Genomic DNA, 25688 nt, shown 5'->3' on the forward strand with positions numbered 1-25688 from the left:
TTTCATAAAAAAATTCACATGAACTTTATTCTTACAAGGCTTCATAAAATATTTGGTTCTGCACTTTTAATATATTTCTGTGTCATAAAGCAATGAATAAAATAATTTGAGCAAACATATCAAATTTATGTGTATTGAAAGCTCAAAGTAAAAAACATTTGTGATTGTAATATCAGTTTTATAAGCAGTAAACCATGTACAATATTAGGGAAGTTCTCTGTGGCGCAGTCCTCTGTAATAAAGTGCTTTCATGCAGAGAATTTTGGGCAACGTTACAAACAAAGGACTAGAATTGAGTGACCTCTCACTGTTCACTTCAAGTGGTTTGCTCTAACATGTTTTGTTGTTTTAGCTTGGAGCTGGGCCGGACTGCGGGTGGCTGTTCAGCATCGAGGGTTGCCCATTCGACAGAAACAGACAGTTCTGAAGAGCCGACACTGGCAGAAAGCACAAAAGTCACAGCACACATTGTTTGGAGATTTACAGCTTCCCCACAAGGGAATGCAGTTAGCAGGAGGAGGAGGACGCTTCTTCACACTTAATTTCTTCTGAAACAGAGAGCGACAGACAGAGACAGAGAGAGAGAGAGAGAGAGAGAGAGAGAGAGAGGCGGTAACAATTCAGGAGATTGAACTCTTGGAACAACTGGCAAAAAGAAGACAAAGCAGATTAGATTACACAACAGTTTATGTTGCACGGAGGCCACTTGGAGAGCAGTGGGCAAGTGGGAGGGGGATAAAAATGGACGGCATCTGCCCTTGTTCAGCTCGTTCAACTACTATGACTCAACCGCCAGCTGTAGGCTTAGAGCCGCACTCCCTTTTACAAATCATCAGAAATACCTGCAGACTCATTTCAATCAGGTAAAGGTGTCTTCTGCAGATACTTGCAATACATTATCATTTTAAGGTCCTGTACCTTGTATACAAAGCCCTACATGGGCTGGGCCGAGCTACATTGCTAACTCCCTTTTTAACTATTTGCCTTCAAGAACACTGCAACCATCTGTTACTGGTTTGTTGGAGGTTCCCAGCAACAGCTGGAAGAAGATCAGGGGTGCAGCCTTTATCAATTACGCCCCAAAGCTATGGAACACACCACCTATAGATATCAGGGAAGCTAGCTCGCAAAGTATTTTTAATAGAAAGCTAAAATGTATCACATGTGTGATTTTACTAGCCTGGAAATCCAGACCCAAATCTAGAAAGGTTTAGGGTCTGGCCATGAGTAATGCAAATGGCCCAACTCGAGGGGCGGCACCAAGCATGCATTTGAAAATATCACTGCATGCAATTGGATAACATTACGACCAATCAGAACAATACATGGGGTGACGTATCCAGAGCTTAGCTACCAGCGGAGCTAACTGGTAGATTAGACTCTTGCCGTATCCGGTTGGTAAAACAGCAAAAACGTCCTTCTTGCAAAGGAAAGACTCGAGCACCGTCTTCTGTTCCTCTTTTAGAGAAAAAGCCAAGTCTAACTCGTTCATTGTAGCGGCCAAAGCCGTTTCAAACAACTGGTGTTCATCCGTAGCCATCTTGCAATGTTTACTGACTGATACCGGACTTCGTCGTCGCAGCGCTGTCGTCATCTGTTTAGCTCGGCTCTGGCCCGCCTATATCATATACACCGATGTGATTGGCACAGCTCGGCTCCAAGGGCATGGGTAATGAGCATCATTACTGATTACTCATTTCAGTGCAAATTCAAATTGTGCTCTCGCGAGAACCAAGACGGCTACAGATAAGCTGTCCATTCTGGGTCCATACCCACTTAGTATTCAGATGGCTCTACCATAACCCATGTGGGGCCTTCTTGGGTAGAACCACCCAATTGACAATTGGGAAATTGGCATAAGGCCATTATGGAACCCGTGGACAGTCCTATACAGGGCACATTTTTCGGTTAATTTACTAGCCACCAGAGTGTGGGGTCTGGGGGGACATATTGGCAGAAATGGAATATAATATCTACATAATAAAACTGAATTTAAAATCCTTCTCCACACTTAAATGGCCAGGCTCTGTCATATCTTAGTGAGCTCATAGTATTTTATTATCCCACCAGAACACTGCTCTGAGAGTGCTGGGTCACTTGTGGTTCCTAAAGTCTCCAGAAGTCGAACAGTAGCCAAAGCCTTCAGCTATCAGGCTCCTCTTCTGTGAAACCAGAACTGACAAGCCAAACCCTGAACCTAGATAGGACCATTGATGTTTTTGCGCTGGCCACCATAGTCAGCAGCCCCTCTGAGACAAGAGTGTCAAAGAAAACCAGATTTTATTTAATGTGAATCTGGTTTATTCCGTGTTTTTACCCAGTTCTTTTGATTTGGAGAGGAAGAAACCTCTGTGGGTGATTCAGCTCCCAGTAAAAACCTCTTTAACAATGAACTTCAGCTCGTTGCAATCTGCAATCATCACCGCAAGATACCACTAAATACCCCTAAATCTTATACCCTTTTGCTCTATCAGCCCTCCAAGGATCAATCTCACCAAGTCCAGTTCAGTTTTTCAGACAGATGGAATGACAGTTAGGATGACAGCAGGGATTTCCCTGAAAGTAAGTCAACGAGGGCGTGTTGAATGACTAATGAAACACAGCCGTGATCGGGACCATGTGACGCAGCTGAAAGTTTAGAGGGAGCTAGTAAGTGTATCTTTTGAGTTAAATTTATTCGATTTACTTGTACTGTGTATCATCTAATAATGCATGTTGCAATAGCTACGACATGATTTCTGAATAAACTGTCATCATAAACAGTCAAAAACATTTATTTTTTGGAAATACCTTTTTTTGTTTCTTTGTCTTCCTGTTCTTCCTCGATGATTTCGGCAACTCTGAAAGAAAACATTTGAAAATATAGATGCTTTAAGAACTTTTACAAGAGAAAAAACATGTATCATCTGCATACAGGATGAGAAATGGGAGAGATTCTGTTTGACATCCCAAAAGCCTGTTTCAGAGTGCATCAGTTGCACAGCATCCAATCTCACAAACACAGTTGTTTAAGTTTGACTTTATATTAATTAATTTGTGGTGGAGGTTCAGTTAACCCGCCACAGTTTACATTGTACCGAAAAATGCAAGATAGCTAGTGACCTAACTAGAGCAGTGTTCCCAAAAGTTATGGTCGTAACCTAAAATGAGACACGAACCCCTTTTTGTGGGTGCCACTGGGCAGAGTAAAATGAATTACAATGGCAGCATATGTTAATTCTCCTAGAAGAAGAGATAGGAGAAGAGCGTTCTTTGGCGCTACGCTGGTCTGTTGAGCTCAGGCGCTGTATGCGGGGGCTGAAACTATGTATTTCCAGATGTTGATGTTAAATGCTTGTGATAAAGTGAAAGATGAAGTGTTCCCTTAGTGTTGAGAAAATTATCCTACCTGTCAAGCTAAATTAACTATTTAGAAACCCCCTTGGATCAGCCGTTTGTGATAAACTGAAGGCAAATAAGTGTATAATGCAAAATCACGTTACTTGCTTCATTCACGCTGTTTAATTCCTGTATTTTGTATCATTCGTGTTGCATGCATCGCACCGCCCCTTAAGAATTCAGGTCTAATCAGGTTTTACATTGACTTTACATGTAATTTACTCGCACCAATTGTTTTATTCGTGCCCAGTGTGAACACAACATAAGAGATGTGTGGTTCTCACAGGACAGCCGAGCTACAAATATGATGATTTTATAAAATATGATACCCGGCTGTACATTAAAGCACCCAATAGTATATAAAGGAGTTAAAATAAGCACAACTTTAATAGTCTACCGCAGCAAAATGACACATATTAATCCAGAAACATCAGATAGAACAGTAAAACATTGACAGAGAAAGTTTTGTTATGCAATGAATACTTCTACTTTAAGTACATTTTGCTAATAATATTACCAAAGTTTTTGAATGCAGGACTTTTACCTCTAATGAAGTATTTTTAGGACAAGAATACTTCTTCCTTTTCACACTCTCTGCTACAATTATGTTATATACGGCCTGGACCGGTGGCTCTCAAATGGTGTGCCACGGCACATTGGTGTGCCATGATGCCAATCCAGGTATGCCGTAGGATTTTGCGATAAACACACATTATTATCGCAATATTCAACTGGGCCTACACAAAAACTTAGGAACTAATTTTTAATTGACTGTATCAGTATGCTGTGTGCACCCATTTCCTTTACTGAGAACCTATTTGTCACCATTTGCATGTGAGTGGGACAATGGATCGCTTTATTGTATGGAGCAATTTACAACAAAGCACCAGTGAATACGACTTTCCGCCTAAATAAAAGAGAAAAACTGTTAGTAGACAGTATCACGAAAGCTACCTGTCAATTTTTTTTCTTATCTTTATTGTCTTCGATCGTGATAAGTGTGATAATAATAGAAACTAATATGCACAGATCTAAATACAGCAACATTCTGTCCCTGAATTGCAGGTTTGTTCCTAACAATGACATTGTTTTGACAGTGTAAGAATCAGTACCATGTGTCATATGTTTGTATGAGTGAAGTTTGTGTGTGCCAGACAAATGTCTGCAAGTGTGACTAATGTTAATGTGGTGACAAGCAAGAGGGGTCATTTTTTTTATGATAATATCCTGTCTGTCATCTATTCAGAGGGAATTTTTCACACATATTTACAATTCATATACATTTTAAATTCATGTTTTTTATCAGTAGTTTACAAATCTAGATGTTATGGAAATTCATGGTGTATTTTGTAAGTTTGGGAGGACAGGGAGACACTAAATTTCTCTTTTAGGTGTTGAGCTGAAAAAGTTTGGGAACCCCTGAACTACAGAAGCTAAACAGTGGCATTATTTGGAGAACTTTCTGGTTTGGTATCAATATCCTCAGCCTTTAAAGAAAAAAAGCTACCACTTATTAAATTCCGCGGCTATCAGCTGGTCTGGCTTGCAGCCTCGAGCATTTGTGTCTCATCAGGAAACATCAGTATCACCAGTTTGATATGCACATGACATAAATTATAAAAATTGGAAACACTTACATATTACTATTCAATCTGGACTGTGACCTTAGTGATAAAGTGAAACACTACAGTTTAAAATTGCAAACTCACCTACAATAACAACAGGAGGTGGGCCTGTGTCGAGGCTTTGAGACAGAGCATTGGATACAAGGACCTTATTGGTGGCGAGTCTCTCATCAGGGATCATGTGGGCTGAGGTGAGGAGGTACTCTGTCGCAGCAAGTAAAAGGCAGCCAAGCAGCAGGAAGGCATGCATCTTTATCTGGAACGAAAATTACAACAGTGGATATTTAGAATCAGTTTGAGCAAGTAAAAAACTGAATTCAAAAACATAAAGTACGGGAAGGTCTGTTTTTTAATTTAACTTGAGGTATATTAAATCAGCAAGTGAGTTCCAATCATCAACTTTGCATCAGGTTTGATCACTGGTGGGAAATCTTTTCTACCCACAGGCAAAAGAACAGCTGATCAGTCACTTTGGTCCAGACTGAAATATACAATACTTTTCATTAGCCTGCTCACTATGTCTTGATACATCATATTGTTTGTCTGTAGCATCATGTGTCCATGAATGGGATATCATTGTCCAACTGCCAGAAAAAAAGGCATTGTACATTTCTGGAAACCATGGATACATTATATTTGTGCGTTACTCGGCCAAATCATACAAAATAATAAAGTAGCCTAACATAACTATGCAGATGACACGCATATATACGTATCACTTTCACCAGGTGAATATGGACCCATAGAATGTCTGTGTCACTGTGTTGAGCAAATCAGTGATTAGATGCATCAATACTCAACAGAGATAGGACTGACATAATTGTCTTCGAGCCACGGAAAGAAAGACAGAGTGTCAGCTCTCACCTTGAATCCCTCTCGCTTATAACTAATAGTCACGCAAGAAGCCTTGGTGTTATCCTAGGCTTGGATTTAAATTCCCACGGCCACATTAAATCAGTAATGTCATTTGCCTATTACCATTTACAAAACATTGCCAGAGGCAGATTCTAGTTCTAAAATCCATAGCTACCTGTCACTCAGAGAATTGATTTAAAAATGTTGCTGCCTGTGCATAAATCACTCTGTGGCTCACTGCCCAAATATATCTTTGACATGCTTGTGATATATGAAGCTTCAAGGACCCTGAGGGCATCTCGGGCCGGCCCACTGACCATCCCAAGAGTCAGAACAAAACATGGTGAAGCAGCATTTTGTTATCACGCAGCACGAACCTGGAATAACCTCCCAGATGTTAGACAGCCCCGACTCTGAACAGTTTTAAGTCAAGGCTAAAAACATTCCTCTCTACACTGCCTGCTCCACCCTGTAATGCCTGCAACCTCAATTCAAAACTCAACTTTAAATCATTTTAAATAACATTTTTATCTTTGGACTTCTTATCTACATTTTGGCTTTTTTTAATGGTGTTTTTTTTTATTTATTTATTTTTTATTGTAAATCCTTTAGTAATTAATTTGACCTTTATATATATTTTTTCTCTTCACTCTTTCATTGTAAATCTGAAAAAAAACTTTGTGTTTCAATGTCACTGTGGTTTACGTGTGGTTACGTTTAGGCACAAAACCCACTTGTTTATGGTTAGGAAAAGATCATGTTTTGGATTAAAATACCTACTTTTCATGGTGCTTTCCCTGCAGGAAACATTGCCATGTCTCAGTAAAAAACAACCACTTTTTGTTGCTGTGTCCCCACTGGAAAACAGCAACAGGACACTAACAAAGCACCCACGTTTGGTGGCTAAAAAGCTGCTGTAAACAGCCACTAAAACACAACCATATTTGCTGTTTGTTGGTCTCAAACAGTGGTCTGCAGCTTGGCATGCGTATGATCTACCATCGCCTCCACCTACAGATGACAAAGTCAACTCGTATACTACGTCACTTTAGAAACATTGGTATGATATGTACAAATATAACATATCCATAGTTTGCAGAAAGGATGACTTCTTCAGGACTCTGAGTCACCTGCATGTCTCTCTGCTCACCGCTCCTCAGCATTACATCTAGACCATTACATCAGTAATTTATTTGCCTGGAGTTTATGAAGCAGATTTATAGCGACTGTCTGCTGATTCTTGAATTGTTCCAGTGTGTGTTGTCATCTGTAAAATCCACTCGATAAATTCCAGGTGGTGTTTCATTTAAACAATAACCAGTCCTTGATGCTTCTTTGCAAATCTGACACAATACAGGTCAGTTCCTGCTGCGGATAACACTGTGGTCGCGTTTTACATTCAGTGTTGAGAATAAAAATGAGAAAACCCCTGCACTTTCAAGCACCTCATTCAACTAGCATGTCGTTAATTGTTAAATGAACGTGGGGCTTTTTTTATTCTCGCTTCAACTTGTACTTCCTCCAACGTACGACAGGTATGTTGGAGGAAGTACAAGATAAAATGTGCAGAAACTACAATTTTTCGAGGACATTTGTCATTTTAAATTGAGAAGCAGAGTGCACATTGACCTAAAAACTGAGGTACTTACAAACTTTTTCTTGTTTTACAATATATCAATGCCGTTTAAAAGTGCAGTCTGCAACATGAGCACACTTTATGAGTGGGGCTTTGCATTTGTTGCTGATCAAAGCCATAAACCTCTGAGTTACGTCATTTGAAAACTGGAGGTTTTGGATTTAAAAAGCTACATTCAGAAATGTTTTCCAGCAATAGAACTCCAACTGAAAACTGAACTGGCCACAGAGGGTCAGTACTGCACAAAGTAACACAATGCTTTCATTTAATTACCAGAGTGTAGATGTAATACTGAAGTATACATCATGTACCACACAGCAATTGTCAGATAAATAGACAACTAAAATAATACAGACAACAACAACAACAACGGCACCAAACAGGGCACCTTTCCATTATCTGAGAGGCCTTTTACACTTGGCCGGCTATTTTCATAAACGGACATTTCACCGTCTCCGTTTTCAAAAAGATCTTCGTTTACACTTACCCGTGTATATATACACAAGAGCATGCCAAACCTGTAGGTGGCAGTGTAACGAGAAGCTCAAGCCTTCCATGTATCCATTGTCACCATAGCAACATAGGTCGCACATTTGACACAGGCGCAAGTTCTGGCGCATACTGTGACGTCGGCTGCCTATAACTCCGTTTATCTCCGTTTATCTCCGTTTATCTCAGTTTACATGCAAACGCGCAAACGGAGTTTTCCAAAATCTCCACTCTGACCGGAGTTTTTAGAAAGACTCGTTTCCAGGGGAGAAATCTCGGTTTGCGTGTAAACGAAGGGCACAAACGAAGGAAGATGTCTCCGTTTATCAAAATCACCGTGTACATGTAAACGGCCTCATAGACAGACCACACATCATGAGGCCTCTGAAACATCTTGGGGTGGCAAATTAAAACCTCAGTTCCACCATGTTGAGTTAGTTGAAAACGATGTCAATATTAAGAGTTCAGGAATTGCATACTGATATATTTTGGTTTCTTATTTCAGAACTATTATTACTAATTATTTGATCTGCACAGACTAATACCAGTACAGTTACAATTTAACTTCCACAGCAATCCTGTTTAAATTAGGGGTGGGGGAAAATCAATACAGCACAGTATCATGATATTTTGCGTAGTACTGATACATGGACGCCAAGTTTCTTTTGTTTTAATGATATAAATGATTAATACTGCAAGTACAAATGAAACTTTTGCTGACCTACTAGAATTTAAAAATCTATTGGAACACTATTATTACACTGGAATTTCTCAGTTGTGGGATCAGTAAAGGTGTATCTTATCTTATCTTATCTTATCTTATTGCTTTGTAGTCCAGTAGATACAATTTGCTGCAATAAAAATGACTGAAGTGACAAACTTTGTATTTAAAACTTTATGTAATTAGACAAAACAAATGTTGACAATTTCTTTTTCCTTTGGGGACGCAAGTTACAGTTGAAAAAAGGTCATAAATTGCAAAATATCACAATCATAATATCTGTTAACGCAATACTGCATTGCGTGATGTATAAAATTGCAATAATATTGTATTGTGACCAAAGTGTCGTGATGACTGAAAACTGTGAGGCTGCAGCGTTTGCACTTTCTGAGGAAACTGTCCTATTTTTATGTAGACTAAACCATCATGACCCTATTTTATCATGCTTTTATTGAATCCATTTTATCCTTTTCCTTGGTGTCATGGTTCGGAGGCCTCTCTGTTAAGAATAAGAACTATTTAAATCAAATTGTGAAATGGTCTAGTAAGCTCATTGGCGAGTCCCAGCTGAACCCCTCTTCCCTCTATACCAAACAGTTACAGCAGATAGCCACGACCATTTTAAATGACAGTTTGCATCCTCTGGACAGCGAGTTCCAGCTTCTTCCCTCTGGACGGAGGTTTTTAGTCCCAAGTTGTAGAACTAAACGATACAAAAACAGCTTTGTTCCAGCTGCAATCACACCGGTAAACAAGCTGTAGGATCTTGCACAAGTCAGTCACTTTGGAGCATGTATCTTATTTTTTATTTATTGATTGATTTTATCTCATTGTTTTATTCTTATTCTATTGAACTGTTTTCATTCCTTTAACCTATGTCTTGTAGGGAATTTTGCTCTTGGCGTTTTTTAATTATTTGCTTTTATTTCATGGATTGCAGCACTTTCTGTCGTTTTAAATTTCTTTCTTGTATTCTGTGTTCTATGTTTTGTTTTGATTGTTCAAACTGTGATGGATGTTTTGACTCTCGACTGCAAAACTAGTTTACCCTTGGGTATCAATAAAGTACCCTGAACCTGTGATATTATCGTATTGTGGGGCCTCTGGTGAGTCCCTCCTCTAGTTTTAATGTGTTACGTTATCTATACAGGTTTGGCGATTCACTGTTCTTCAAATAGGCTTGCTGTCCTTTTCTTTAAAAAGACAAATATATGACTTTCATTTTAAGGATTACAAACAAGCCTTCTCAAGCTCAGGGGAGACTGGTGGGTACCACAGAACCCATTTTAAATCAGATATTTTGAGGTGAGAGTTTAAGGGACCCCTTTGAAAATGCCGGTCGTTCTCTGACCAAAATTTAGCCTAAATTTTGAGTGTTATTTAGCCCCTTTGTCAACAAGCTGCACTGAAACTGCTGGTACTAATGGATGCCTTCTGTTGTGTAGTTTTACAGGATACCACTACCACTACCTGGCTTAAAAATAAGGGTTGGGGGGGCAGCAATTGTATCAGCGGCACCACTGTTTTTAAATAAAGAAAGATTGCATGGACTGAATATGCTTTGCCTCTTTCATTAGTTCACGGTGAAGTTTTACCAATGCGTTTATTTCTGAGATATTATGGAAACGGTGTTAAATTATTTTCTTTTATATTTTAAAAGGCAAAAATAAGGAACATTTGTGGACCATGTATTTATCCCCTCAAGGGACTTGACATGATTATTCATTTTTTATCCACGACAGCTTTGGAATCAATTGTAACAGATTAAAATCTAAGACGAACACAGTCAGTGAAACAGGAAACAACAAAACTCTTTACAGACACCTCTAAAGCCCACGGGGGGTTCAAGTGTTTGATACTTAAAAGATACATTTCGGACGAAGAGCTCCCTAAGCATTAAGTAGTCCCTTTGAAATCAGTGGAAGCATCCAGCAAGAATTCCAAACACATTGTATATGTTAAATAGCACCTCAAACCACCTTGATACATCTCCTGCCCAGCGTCTGTTTCGACTTTGAAGCATCAACGGAGGATCAGAGTGACTGTTTTTCATGAGGTTTTGGAAACCACACTTTAATGCATTGATCCCTTTCAAAGCGGAATGATTTAAAGAGGTGAAACAACGACAGAAAACTCAGTGGGGAAGTTTACAAGCAACAAGAACATGTGCAGATGTGTGGTCAAAATATATAGTGTACAGTCAAGTTGCTTTGCTGTCCAGATACACAATGCAGACTGTGAAACAGTGCAGGGACAAGCAAACACTGTCATTACAGCATTTCCTCGACAGAAACATTCAATCATCACAAGGGGATTTGGAGGTAAGAGTTTAGATTTTAACTGCCTTTTAATGACCACATTTCAGAATGAAGTAGATCCTAACTACATGTGGAAATAATGGGCCCTATTTAAACCATCTGGAGCTCTAATGTGCGTGGTACAAGTGCATTTAGGTCATGTCAAATTCCACTTTAGCTCATTAAATGGCACATAATCCGGGTGAAACTAAGGAGCTAGGGGCAAAGGGGTTGTGGTTAGTCTTTAAATTAATCATGGGTGTGTTCTGGCCTTAACATGAATACAACCAGTCAGAATGTCATCTCCCATTCCCTTTAAAAGCCAGGTGTGCCTGCACCTGTCGTATTTACATGGGGGATTCAGCAAATTGGAGAAGCAAGCGTGTTTTCTGTGTTTTCCTGTTTAATAAGAGCAGTTATGTCTCTGCAGCAAATACCGTGGCACATTAAAAGTGCAAAACTAAACAGTACATATTAACTTTACAGGGGAAACAGAATAAAAATTTTAGCTTTTGAACTAATCAATGGAGTTACTCTGCTCCCTGTGCATAAATGTGCACGGCGTCTCTCTTAACTGCTCTCTATGGAGTAGAGAACAGGCCCTTGCAAGTGATTCAACACACATTAAAAAATGCTGTTAAGTGCTATCTTTACCCTCAAGAAGGCAAACCCTCCGTTAATGTTCCTTTATTGTTTTGTTTAAATAGTCAGTGGCAATCTATAACATTATATGTTCATTGTACATAAACTATATAAACTATAAATAAGCTATTTTTAAAAATCAATTTACAAATAATTTCCTTTTTTATCTGCTACTCTACAGATTTGCGGTGATAACTGGTAATATGTATGTTGATGCTGTCCATCGTCAAGTCTGCATTTGATCATGTGACGATACTATAAAATATACAGAAGCTATTTCAAGCAAAGTCTGGCACTGGGGCCCGCCATCACAGTGTGCACTGGGGCCCATCCTTACTACTGTACGCCACAGATGTGCCCTTTTAATAGTGGAAAAATATGGAGCTATTGACTTTAGACCAGGTTTCTTTCACAGCATCATCCATCTGGGAGGATGGTGTGGAGGCGGCCTACGAACGCAAGAGCCTTAAGAATGTCAAGCTGGCAGCCGACGCTGAGCAACGTGGCTGGAAAGCGAAAGTTTGCTGAGTTGAACTTGGCTGCAGAGGCAAGTCAACTACCAGGCCACTTAAGATGATGGTAAATCTGGATTAAGAGGAGAGGCACCACTTGGGCCCCAAAATAACACCAACAACAGCAGGTATAGAGGGAGTAAAAGCAGAGGGGTGGTGCACCTGCGATGCCAAATGTTACAGATGAGCCCTCTGGAGGTGTTGTGGGCCTATTATCGAAACGCCAGAGAAGAAAGGTGCCCACCTGATGACCCCAGTGAAGCTTTTATCCCCCACCTCCCAACATGGCCCCCACTCAGAAACCCTCACCATCACTGATAATCTCAAGTATGTGCAGCAGCAATGGACTGACCAATCTACACTGAAAGAAGTTAAATTGCACCTCGAGTTTTCTCCTTTTAGTTTCGTCTCTCTTCTTCCCTCTCTTCCCTCATAAAAATGATGGAGCTGGGGGAGGCAGAGTGTAGAGAAAGTTCAGTCCAAATAGACATCTATCCTCGGCTCTACCTTCCCTGTGCTCTTTTTCTCTTTTTTATAAATCTAATCTTAACCTAATGGCTCCCACTCTCAAACCCTCAGATGACTCTGTCACTCCCACTCATAGTCTCAAGTATGTGCAACAAATAAAGAATTGCATCACCTAGTGCTACACTGATCTGATTGTTGGTCAATGTTTCAATCACTTTCTGTTGCCTCAAACAGCAACCCGCCTCACTACACGTAATTTAAAGACTTAGACGCCCATGGGCCCACAGATGGGCGCAAGTACATTTGCTACTTGCTACTAAAATGTGGGTGCTGGCCGTGTACATCTTATACAAAGTAAGTCTTGTTTCAGCTTCATTTATCAGTGTCAAATGTTTCTCCTTAATCCCAACTTTGACATAATACTTTATTAATAATTTAAAGAGCACAAAGATGATCTGAACCATGTGGACATGTGCTAAAAAAAATCAGCAAATGTTACACATGGTTAAAAGAAACTAAAATTATATATCTCAACAGACCTGCCAGATTTATGACAGTCTGATCTCTCCTGTTGTCCTGTTCATTGGAAAACTTTTTATCGCATTTCAGTACAGGTGTAAATCAGTGGCGGCTGCTGGTCTTTCAAACAGGGGAAGCTCACTTTTACATCATGAAATTTGTCATATTGTAGCGAGGCAGTGACTTACAAAAGGAACATTTAATTGAAGCTGTTTTTCACGTGTGCACGTGTGTGCACTTGCGCGCGAGACCAGCGAAAGCACATGAACACACATGAAGGCAGTGCCCATGTCTCACGGTCTCGCACAAGCGCACACACGTCAGCGTGGTGCACAGAGAGGCAGTCAGAGCTACAGGCTACAGTGAGGCTAAAAACAGAGTTCAAATGACGTTTTTCCAAACAACTTTTTATGTCGGGGCTTCAGGACACTTGGATCACTACGGACGAGCAGTATGGAGATATTTTGTGGTTTCAATTATGTGTTCTTGGACGTTTTAATTCAATTCAATGAAATTTTGAAATTGTGTTTTTATGTTCATATTCTCGAGACCCTCTGCCATCATAAGAGAACATCACATGGGTTTACTTGTCCTTATACTTTATTCTACTTGACTTAGACCTGTTGTCCTCGTTTGTGGACACTTTTTGTGCCATCTAGTGGCAGAAAGAGCACAATACACTAATCCATGTAAAAACAAGATGGCGGCCATCTCTGCCAAGTCAGTCTGCAGCTGATCCTGACACAAAAGTGGACAAAACCTGATCACATTTTATGGTTGAAACTTGTTTATTTATGATTAATAATGTTTGTAGTTTGACCAATTTTAGCAACAGTAACAAGCTAAGATGCTGTTACTCAGGAAGTACTCATTTGAAGACATTGAGACTTTATTATCGTCTTGTGTGAGAACATTGGGACTTAATTATCATTGAGAATATTTCGTTTCGATTTTTTTATACTTATCAGGTCCTGCTGATCCCAAATAGCTAGGAGAAATTAAAAATGCACACCAAAGAAAACTTCAAGTCTCAGGAGGATATAAAATAGAATTAAATGTCAGACAAAGGTCGTGTGACACACTTATTTTGTGTCTGATGTACTCAAAACGTTTCTGTTACTGTATTGTACCAAACCTATTTTGGAAACAGCTTGCACTCAGGACTTTTAGTTGAGTGAGCCAGTTGGAGTTTACGGTGCAGCACATGAACGACAGTATGTGGTCTCTGGAGAACTGGAGAATCAGATTTCTCTTTCCTTTCTCCTCCGACAATCGGGTCAGTTTATTAGAAGTTTAAAATAGCACAGAGAGTACGCACGCACCAGCGCTTCCAAATGATTGTAAATCAACTGATTATTTGCAAACTGGTAATCATTACCCATGATTACATGCTGCCAATCAGAAAGCGGGGAAAAGGCAGTTTGGCTGCGCTTAATGGGTGCATACTTTGATGAAATTAGGCACATCATTATTAGATTAAAGTGAAGAAAGTAGGTGAACACAGACCTTGACAGCAGAACAGATGGTACCAGTTTCAACAAATGCGCCCCTGAGCAATTGGCTCTCGCAATCAAACAGGAGTTTTTACACTGATGCAATCTTTTTAATATTGTGACTAATAATGGGAACCCATATAAACATCTAAACATGCTCAACAACAGAAGGCAGAAACATGAGTTATTTAAATAACATGTCGATATGAAGACTGTGTAAGATGGAGATGTGATAGGTCAAAAAAAAAAGTTCAACTGTAGTTGATCAGACAAACAGGTTCTTACATCAAAGATGGCTGGACTGGGTTTTTCTGACCACACTAAGACAAACATCTGCATTAGGCAGAAATTAATCCAAGGATCCTCCTCTGTACTTTGTCTGAACACACACACACACACACACACACACACACACACACACACACACACACAGAAACACACACAGGTGGAAATAAACACACAGAGTTCCTTTTCAAACTGATCTGCTCTGCTGCAGAAGCTGCTGTTTCCACTTTCACACACAGGCTTGTGTTACTTCCATTTCTTTTCTTTCTTTTTATCTTTTTAAATAATGACCTAAAAAAAATAAAAAATTGTAAACAGCAGGAAAACACACGCCTACCTCCAGTATTTTAACCTACAAGCTCGGCGCTGTATTGTTGTCACAACGGAAATGAGCGTCTTTAGAAGATGTTGGGGAAACGGAGCCAAATCAGCTTTTGTTTATAAATATAAAAACAAAAGCCATTTAACATGACTGAAAACAAACGTATTATAAATCAGAAACAGAACTCTACAGGGACACAACACAATCACAGTTTTAATAACTTTAGTTTTAAAAGACAAATATTATATAAGATATAAATAAATAATTAACATTTAATATGCATTTAATTTAAAACTGTAAAAAAAAAAAAAGCTGACGCAAAACAAATAATTTATTAGCTGCCTTTTTGTTTTTTGTTTTTTTATGGACTTCTGGTCTCAAAATATACTGTGACCAACAACACTGTATTGAAATGTACTGTAAATTCAATTAAGAGAAAGCGCACACTCACCCTCTGAAACCTGGAGCGGCATCACTTTTCTTGTGCTGCTTTCAGACATCCTTCGCAAATATTTAAACCTTTGAGCCACGAGCAAATTGGTGCAAATTCTTTCACAAACATGACAAAAAAAAGGCAATGAGCAACTTGGTAAGAAATGTTCCAGAAATTGCAAAAAATTAATAGATAAAGAAAATTATATTTAAGAAAAATAAAACTAGGGAAACACTTTATTTATAATAAGAATGAAAACATTTTAAAATTGTTAGATTTATTTTTTATAAATTTTAAGCACTTTTTCCAGGTCATTTCCTTGTTTGTTTTTAACTGCCTGTCTTTCCCTTAAAAACAAACAAACAAAAAAAACGAATTGTCTTGTTTTTAACTCTTTTATTGGAAATTTTTGGGTTCATTTCCTCGTTCATTGCTCGTTGCCTCCTTCCTTTGTTTTTGAAAGAAATCGAGCCAATATGCTGAGGTTGTTTACGACAATCTAATCTAGTGCTCATACTTTTATGATAGAGTCGATTTTTTGGCCTTTGCAGAAAAAAACCCAGGAGAGTATTTATGGGATGGAGGGAGGCACATGTTCCCAGTTTCACTTTGATTTTCTCAATGAAATCTCTCTAACAAGTTGTTGGCCCCTGGTTTGAGAGGAAGTCTACGGTATTTCCAACTCCTGTGTACGAGTAAATAAAACATGAATAAATGTTTTTATTTAGTGCGAATCCCCCATCAAAGAATTTAATGTTAATCAAAGACAAACATTTATTGTTGCAGTAACGATGCAAATGCAACATATTCTGTCATTATGTGTCATGTCTCTATTCAGGAATACTACTACAATAATTTTTTAAAAATTATTATTATGGAAGTCACATTAAACAAGTTGTTTTATGTTGTCTTTTGCAAAATAAGAAGACAACAATAATAACTCACGGGAATGTTTTCTAAATGACGTTTGTTTTGCGGTCACATCTTTGGCAGATCTCACTTGCAGAACTAAATTATTCGCTTATTCACTTCCCTCTGCGCCACATGTCTGTGTCCAGTCCAGCTGGTTAAACATTATGCGCGTGTGTGTGTGTGTGTGTGTGTGTGTGTGTGTGTGTGTGTGTGTGTGGCTCCAGGGAACACAGACGGAGAGCATGATGAGCACAGTAATTCTTAAAAAGAATTATTCCGCCATTAGTTTTAGATGTAGAGTGTATGTATGTATAGATGTGGTCTTACAGAAATTTGAAAATGTTTGTGTCTCACTTCTTCATGGAAAAACGGAGAACGTCATTGGATTCCAACAACAATGCACTTTCACAAATGAATACAAAAAAATTAAATTAGATTCCACAGAAACTACACAAACCCTCCTGCAAAATAATCCACTGTTGATCCCAACCTGGTCTCACTCTGAAGTCATCAGATTCCCACGATGGGTCAATGACTTCCAGCATCAGACACCAACGGAAAAAGTTATTCTTTCATGTCAGCATGATATGCAGCATGTTGCCGTTGCAGTATGCAGCCTAAAATGCAATGGTTGCAATCTGCCATGAAACAGAAGAAACAGGCTGTGCGGAAAAATGGATGTAGCCACTGTGATGTCACCAATTGGTTCGTGAATCCCAGTTTTGCCGTCTTGGATCTCTAGAGCCAGAAGTGACCCTATTTGTAGGAGAGGGTGAAGCTGTGAAGGAGTGAGGGGTGGATCTAACTCAGAGACTGTGGTGGTAGCTTGCAGACAGCCGTTACTCAAAGTCACCACGTCCTAAGGCTGTAAACATGTTTATTTCAGCTGTAAAGTTTGGCATTTTAACATAGAGATCTAATGTGATTGACTTGCTCTTGGAGCCAGCCTCAAGTGGCCATTCGAGGAATTGCAGTTTCTGGCACTTCTGTGTTGGCTTCATTTTTAAGCCCTAGAAGTTGCTGCTGTGGGAGAAGTCCTGTGGGAGGACGAAACACGGCAAAAGCTGCTCTAATACAGCTGCAGATCAGTTAACCAAAGGTTTGGATTCAGCTCTGTTAAATACAATATTTTAGGTCAACTGTTAGAAACAGATAAGAATTAAATCATACTTAGAAGAAAAAAGAAAAGGTTGCTCTGACTCTTGTGTGCATGATTTAGTATTTCCTGATAGCAGCCTTGGACTTGTAAAGTGTGGTGTCTTTCCTGTGAGCGGTAGCTCTGTGTCTCTGTGTCTCTGTCCTCCTGGCTCAGAGTAACCTTTGCTCTACATGGGACTGTCTCACTCCTCCGGCATTGTTCCCACTGAAGCAGCTGTGAGCTGCACTACATCAGAGGTGGTGATGTTTAATTTTTTTTGGACAACAAGCCACACAGTGGTGGGATTTATACCTTATCAGAAGTGTTTTGAGTTAGTTTCATTTTTCTACCTCTGATGAAGAGTAGTGCAGCTGCTCAGCGAGAGAAACCCAAACTGGGCTCTGTGAAAGCATCAACATAATGCACAGCAGACCTGGGCAAGTTTTATTCTGAAACACTCTGACGTTATTCTCATAATATCAAGACTTTTTTTATATCAAAATATTATAACTTTAATCTTGCTCCAAGAGGACACAGATGTGGGATTTTAAATGTGCAGAGCGTTTGAACATGAGCAGAGATCTTGCTTAAGTAAAATCAATTAAGACACAAAAGCAGCGGGCAGAGTAAATCAGGCCTACATGTGCTGACTCAAAGCATTCAATAAGAAAACTCAATTTATTGGAGAATAAATACTTAAAATCAATACAGTATGCCCGAGAGCCTTACTACATTATATTCCACTATATTCTTATATTTTGAATTGTCACCTGCCACCTGAATTGTGTGTTTTTCATCACAAATAAAGACATTTCTACCCTAAATGGGTGCTTACACATTCACCAGAAGTGTTTGAGGCTTAAAATTTCCTGGGAGATTTAACTTTCTTTGCAGCATAATTTCTGTTTACCTTAAATGAGAAAGCAGTGTTTTCAAAATCTTAAAGCTGGCTACTCAGAGATTGCATTTTTTTAAATTGTTTAAATAGTTTGGATTTTAAACGGGAGCTGTGATCCTGTTTTACACGTGTCGTAGAATTATGGCCACTCCTCTGAAGTTGAGCTTAACCAGAAGACGAAGAAAACTTTCTATAATAATCCCCGCGGGGAAATTCAATTTTTCTCACTGTATGTTTTTCATATGTTACGTTCATACAGGCCTGAACACACACACATGCACACACAGGACTTACACACATTCATTAAATGGAGAGATAACATGTTTAATTTGTTTAGAAATGAATCACTGATTTTGCTTCATCCAAACTTTAACAAGTCCATTTCTGCTTCGTACAAAAACACAAAAGCCTAAATTATGTCAGTTTTCATACATTAAAACATTTAAAAAAACAAGGAAATTTCTCCTGCATTTTAGAAACAGAATTATTTCTTTAGTTTGTATTTATTATATCACTACATAACTACATTTTATTTTTCATAAGGAGCTGTTTTTGTTTTATATGCTGCAAAAAAGACACCGTAGAAGACGGGTCACTTAGGTATCGCTTCATCATTGTTCAAGGTCAAAAAAGATCATACTGTATGATGTTAGTCATAATAAATAAACTGATTTAAATAATATCAAATAAAATAAAAATTAAAATCAAGAAAATTTCTCACTTTTTTGGCTGTATCAAAAACATACCAGACCGTTACACCACTGCATCATATCAAACCATGCTACAAACTTCATAATAAACTCCACACACCACACAACAATCCTCCAGATGTCCCACTTTACAGTCCTGGAGAAGCGAGGCAGCTTTCAGAGGAAAAACCAGAGACTAATGGCAGATTTGCGGGGATGACTTCGGCGGGATAAATCAGGCCGAGAGTAGTTTTTTCGTCTGAGTCACGTCTATCATCTGACATCTGGGCCTGCTCCACTCTGCTCGCCTTTCATCTGTGAGTGGTTCCACAGGTAGACATAAATTATTCTAATCAGTAAAGTGTTTTGCGTAAAGGCATTGCCTTATTAATTCCCTTTAGCTCTCCACGTTGGGGAAAAAAAAAGTTCATCAAATATGTTCTGATGTCCCGTTGTAATTTAAAGATGTTTTTAAACTAAATATACGAGAACTCAAGATAATATCTGACCTCAAGGATCATAATAACACGACTTTTTTCTTTAACGCCATCCAGCATATTAAAGTAAGCATACTCTGCAGGGTGGATTTAAAAACAGAACAACTGAAGAAGTACTGTGATATTGACGATATCTCTTTCCTTTCGTATCATGACACAAAACCACACCAACAGGTTTGTTTCCTGGAGATACGATACGTCTCATTTGCTGTTCTGTCACAGTGTGTATGGAGTGTGAGAAGAAATAAGAAAAGCCACAACGGCAAAAGAAGATAAAAACAAAACCGATAAAGGCGTAGCTGGAGTGATGAATCTGTTGCTGCTTGTTTTAACTTGATTTCATAGACGTCATATTCGTTCTCCTGATGCATTGACCATGTAGCAGCACTGACCTCATGAATATATCCAAACTAACAATGCGTCAGTCCATCTGTTAACTCTCTATCTGTGGCACTCAGCACAAAGCCCACTGGCTCCATCTTTAAATCAGCTCACAATGTTTAATAAAAACAGGATGAAATAGTGCATTTGATAGGGACTATTTTCAGTGGCGGATAAATCCACATTTGGTGCTCTAGTGAGTGTTGGGGCAGCAGGACAGGAAATGTAAGATTGCGTCACAAACTACAGTTGTTGTTTTTTTTTTTTTTGTTGTTGTTTTATAGGAACGATGCTCTTTAACATAGTTAGTTTATAGCTGCACAATACATCTACTACTATAGACATGCCACTATACACATATTAAAGTACACATAGCACGCCACACCAATACACTCACACTAATACCCCTCAAAAGTCTGAGCGCAGTGTGTGCAGTTGTGCTCATGGTAATGGCGGAACGTTTCAGCAGTGTGTCTCGCTGATGTGTTTTTTCTTTGCACGGCGACGCAGCTCTGTAGCACAGAGAAAGAGGACACATCAGACTTCAATACACACGATACTTATTAATAGGATTAGTCCTGTTGGTTTCGGTCATTTCATAGGATTTGATGACAAGTATAATAAAATATTGCCAGACTTTCCACAATGAGGAAAACCCAGTTTCTGAGAGTGCATTTGTTCAGAAAAAAAGTCGATTTTGAAGCCAAATATCCGGGTGATCAGGTTTCGAATCAGCTTTTTTTCATGTACGCATGTGCAGGAAAAAGCTCAGAGAGGGAAAATAACATTAACACTTAAATCTTGTGCTCAAAATAATCAAATTCAAAGTGCGACAAAGACTCACAGTGACACTAAAGAGCCTCTAAATGATTAAATAAGTAGGTTAAATTCAGGCAGAGTTGTAGAAAATGCACTTCCAGTACCACACACACACACAAACACACACACACACGCTGGGACTGGGTTCAATAAATAATTCCAAAATTATTACGAAACTTGCCGTGTGCAGATTTCACAGTAACCAGTGCAAGAAAACGCCTCCGATTTTCTGCCAAACACGATTATTAAGATGAATCCAGTTTCTCCGGCGCACGTCAACAAAATGACACATGAGGAAACAATTTGTCGTAAAATCTGTGTGAACCAAACCATTAACGTATTACAGAAAATGACTGCAGAGAAAAGATGACAGCAACGGATATCTCACATATAACAGCTTACAGGACATTTATTCGCAGGCTGTTACGTGGATGCAACGTGTTGTTACTGCTACAGGACGGACTTTGGTAAAAAAGAAATGAATAGGCTTTTTATGGTTTTATTGTCACATAGTTCGGTTGATTTATTGCGGAGTGTGTGCAATATTTCACCCCAGTTTTTGTGTCCATGTCATGTACATTGTTTTCTATTTATGTACTTGTTTATTTGCTTCATATGTAAAATACAAAGTATATGTGATGCATACAGGTTTCTAAGCACAGCTAATTTGCAAAACACTAAGTGTAAGATTACTGAGCGTGGAGTTATTCCATACAATAATACGACACAGTGGATACAGTAAAATACAGACAAAGACTAAGTCGAAGACAGACCACAGTCAGAGCAGAGACAAAATATGACTATGTTACTTAAGTATGAGGGCTTTGTGTTTGTGTGTCCGTACACTGTGCCTAACACATGTATGTGTGCATGCGTTTATATGTGTGAGCAAAGATTGTGGCCTGCGTGATACTGTGTTGTATTGAATGTCATGAAGCTCGACTCATCTCATCTCATCTCATCTCATCTCATCTTATCTTATCTTATCTTATCTCATCTTATCTTATCTTCCGACAGCAGAGAGAGTACAGCAAAGCACAGGTTTCACATCTGGACATAGTTGTTGAAAGGTCAGAGTTCGATTCTTCTGATCCTTTGAATCGTCTTTGCTAGAAGCTTTTATTTATTTATTTATTTATTTATTTATCCATTGATTATAAACAGAGCTCAAGCTGGACTTCTTCCATTAATCAGTTAAGTCCATCAGTTAATACCGGAAATTTTTAAACACGTTTTGGTCGTCTGAGATCGTTAATAGCAGATAAGTACCCAGACTCTGCAGCCTGTTTTTTTTTTTTTGTTTGTTTTGTTTTTTGTTAAATAAATGCTCCAGCAGTACGAGCGCCTCGAGTTGAGCAGTGATCAAATTTCTAAAGGAACGACCAATGAACCATCAAGTTGCTGGTTAAAATGATGTTTACCCAGAATTCTTCATGATAATAACCATCGCGTCTCACAGTTTCACCTCAGGAAATATAGTCACGTACAGTTAGAGGCGCTGCTCAGTGACCCAGTGATAATAAAGCTTAATAATTACAGCTGTTATTGTTCATTATTATACATGACTGTCTTTTGTACTGCTGATGTTTAACAGCTGAATTAATCTAATATTAATTGGATTGGATAATTATTTTTTAATTTGATATACTTTATTAATCCTCCTGAGGGGAAATTCAGTTTTTTCACTCTTTTTGTCATTAACACACACAGGTCTGAAAGACACACACACACATGCACAAACAGGACCTATACATGCACTAAGTGGAGAGATGTCAGAGTGGGGCTGCCTTGGTCAGGCACCCCGAGCGGTTGGGTGGTTCGGTGTCTTGCTCAAGGGCACCTCAGCAGTGCACAGGAGCTGAACTGACACCTCTCCAGCCACCAGACCATGCTCCATATTTAGTCCAGACGGGGACCCTCCGGTTCCCAACCCAAGTCGCTATGGACTGAGCTACTGCCGCCCCTTAATGCTTTAGATTTACAGACAAAGATTAAATGAGTTATAACACCAATGCATGGCATCTGTTACATTATGCATTATACATAAAATGTCCAGATTTAATCATTATTTTGCATTTAATTAATTTTACTGCCGTTATCAGAAATAATCTGTTGCAGAAATTTCATATTTATGTAACGATATGTTGCTCAGATTACACTGCATTGTTTTCTCTAAACTGAAAAGTGTGTTCTCGTTTAACGGAGAGCCGAATCAGCGATAAGGTCTACAAAATGATAGCGCTGCTGCGTTTATGTTAATGCCCATTTATTTTTCACATTTTACATTTTTAATTTCTATTTTTCGCTGTCACTTTTTTATGTCACAAGCAGGACAGCAGAGATTGTTTTCCGCATTAAAAGTATTTTGACTGATATTGAAAAGCAGCTTTAAATTATTTGACAAATGCTACAACTACGGGAAAAATTTTTTTTTAGATATGTATCATATAAAAGATAGAACTTTATTTATCCCAAGTGATTTTTTTCTTATATATAAAAGTCATGTTTTATTGACCTTTCTGCAACTTTTGGCTGCAGAGGTTAGCTCACAAAAAAGCTCTTTAACATTTGATCACTGTCTTAACAATTATAACACATTTGTGAGATAACGAAATTAAAATATGTGCTTTTAATGTTACATGTGATGATGTCACAGGTGTCATTTAAGTGTTAAAATGAATCCTGAGTGTTGAATTTTTCACTGCAGCAGCTTCAGTGTCGGACAGATTCTCATCTGATCAATAATCTGCAGATAACAGAATAAAAACCAGCGGTTGCGCTCAAACACAGCTGAAGCATTTCAGCTGACTTCTGATGATGAAATGATTGCGACCCCTTATCTTTCCCCTTTAATCTATTTGTTTTTGACGAGGCTGGAGACACTGATGACTTAGGATTGATGATAACCGACTGAGATCGTGAAGTCGATAGATGGAGCCCTGACAGCGTCGCTGCTTTGCTTCAAACTGAATCAGGAAGAAAATGCTCACATTTTCCACACATGTAGTAGTGAACATATACATATAAAGATGTGAAGGAACGACTTTAGTACCACCGGGATTTACCACAGAAGTTGGTGTAAGCGCTTATAGTTCTCCGCCAGAATTTACAACCTGAACGACCCTGTTCCTGCTGAGCGTGAAAACATTCCAAGTCCCATCACGGAAGCGATCCAAACATTGGAAACATGCAACAAAAATTTCACTTTACAGCTCATTAGTGACGGATATGTTCATTTGTCCCAGGTTTTTATTGTGATTGTGTAATGTGCGATGCACTGCACAGGCCACATCACAGGAAATGTTTTCAGAGCAGCTGGCACACAGAGGAGAACTGTTGAGGAATTTCTTCTAACAAGCTCACAGAGGATGATTTACTCTAAATTCAGCTGTTTTTTTCTCTGACATCCAAAATTAAGGCGAAAGGAACATTAACGATTCCTCATACATTCTACAAGTGCTTGAGCCTCAGATGTTTCTGTGGTGAACTCTCCTCGCCGCGCGTTTTTATCGCTCAAACGATTCCATGGAGCTGCAACTAGATAAGATCAAAATTTCTGTCCACCTTACCTGTGGTTCCCGGCTCAGTTTCTGTCTCGTGTGTCGCTCTCCTTTTGTCCTCTTTTTCTTTCTCGCTACACGTCTTTATTTCTCTGCCTCTTTGGTCCACAAGTCACAACTCTCCTATCCTGTCCTCTGACTTCACCTCTGACTCTCTGTTGTTGTTTTTTGCCTTGTTTATCTTCTTCTCTCTCACTGTCACGACTTCCCTTGTCTCTGGTTCTCTCTCACTCTCTACAAGGTTCCCCTTTTATCTCCCTCTCCTCCGCTTCTTTTTCTAGCACTACCTTGCCCTGCTGTTGATGATGAAGACATACTGGGAGGTTTGTACAGGAGGCGGGACCAGCATAGCAGCCGCTTGGGGGATGGGAAAGGTCAAATTATGCAGAAGATGGACAGATAAATGTGAAGCAGACCCTGCTGGGAGGTGTTGTTCCTGGTAGGTGTTACCACGGTAGCCTATATCGGAGGCCGGCGTCGGCCTTTAAGGGAAATCCTCCCTTTCACCTGTTAGATCAGTGAAGTTTAGTTATTCTGTGACTAATGTTCTTCTCTGTAAACCCACTCACAGGTCAGTTCTCATTCTGTGTATGATTTACTATGTTCAGGACACACAACATGAGCTGTGCATGCGCCCTCAGTGTGTTCACACTGTAAAAGTGACAAAGACTGAGAGTCTACGGCCACACTTGCAGCGCTGTGAGGCTCCACTGGGTGCTTTGAGTTAAATGCTAATGCTAGCATGTCAGCATATGGCAGCAATGGCAATGCTCACACGCTGATGTTTAACAGGTAGTTTCATCATTTCCACCATCTTAGTTAAGCACGCTAAGATTTGCTAATTAGCACCAAACGCAAAGTATAGCTGAGGATGATGGGAGCGTCAGTGTTGAGCCATAAAGAATGAGACAAACTGAAATTCTGACCTGAAGATGGCACTAGATGAAAAGTTAGAGAGCCAAGGTAACACAGCCAAATCATCCTGAGGGGCAGGGCCGTGAATATATGCCGTGTGGGCGGTGCGGTTGCACTGGGACCTGTGAGGCAGGGGGGCACATAGTGAGAGTGAGAGAATGTGTTTGGAGGAGAATGAGTGAGTTTTGAGTGATTCATCATGAA

General features: G+C 39.2%; 1 protein-coding gene across 2 annotated transcripts; it reads right to left on the reverse strand.

The window, feature by feature from the left end:
- On the reverse strand, positions 1-24895 carry asip1 (agouti signaling protein 1). Of its 2 annotated transcripts, none has more exons than XM_050039459.1 (4): positions 24579-24895; positions 5088-5259; positions 2791-2840; positions 1-545 (listed from the first exon to the last, which is right to left on the reverse strand). In XM_050039459.1, exons 2-4 carry the CDS (start codon positions 5251-5253, stop codon positions 384-386), a joined length of 378 nt encoding a protein of 125 aa, XP_049895416.1. In that variant the 5' UTR covers positions 5254-5259; positions 24579-24895; the 3' UTR covers positions 1-383. The 2 variants fall into 2 exon arrangements, with proteins under 2 accessions (XP_049895416.1, XP_049895415.1); XM_050039458.1 differs by having other exon boundaries at positions 1-548; positions 24579-24893.
- Between the last annotated feature and the right edge of the window lie 793 nt (positions 24896-25688).

This window comes from Epinephelus moara, chromosome 24 (genome assembly GCF_006386435.1).
Source record: "Epinephelus moara isolate mb chromosome 24, YSFRI_EMoa_1.0, whole genome shotgun sequence".
NCBI classification, from domain to species: domain Eukaryota; kingdom Metazoa; phylum Chordata; class Actinopteri; order Perciformes; family Serranidae; genus Epinephelus; species Epinephelus moara.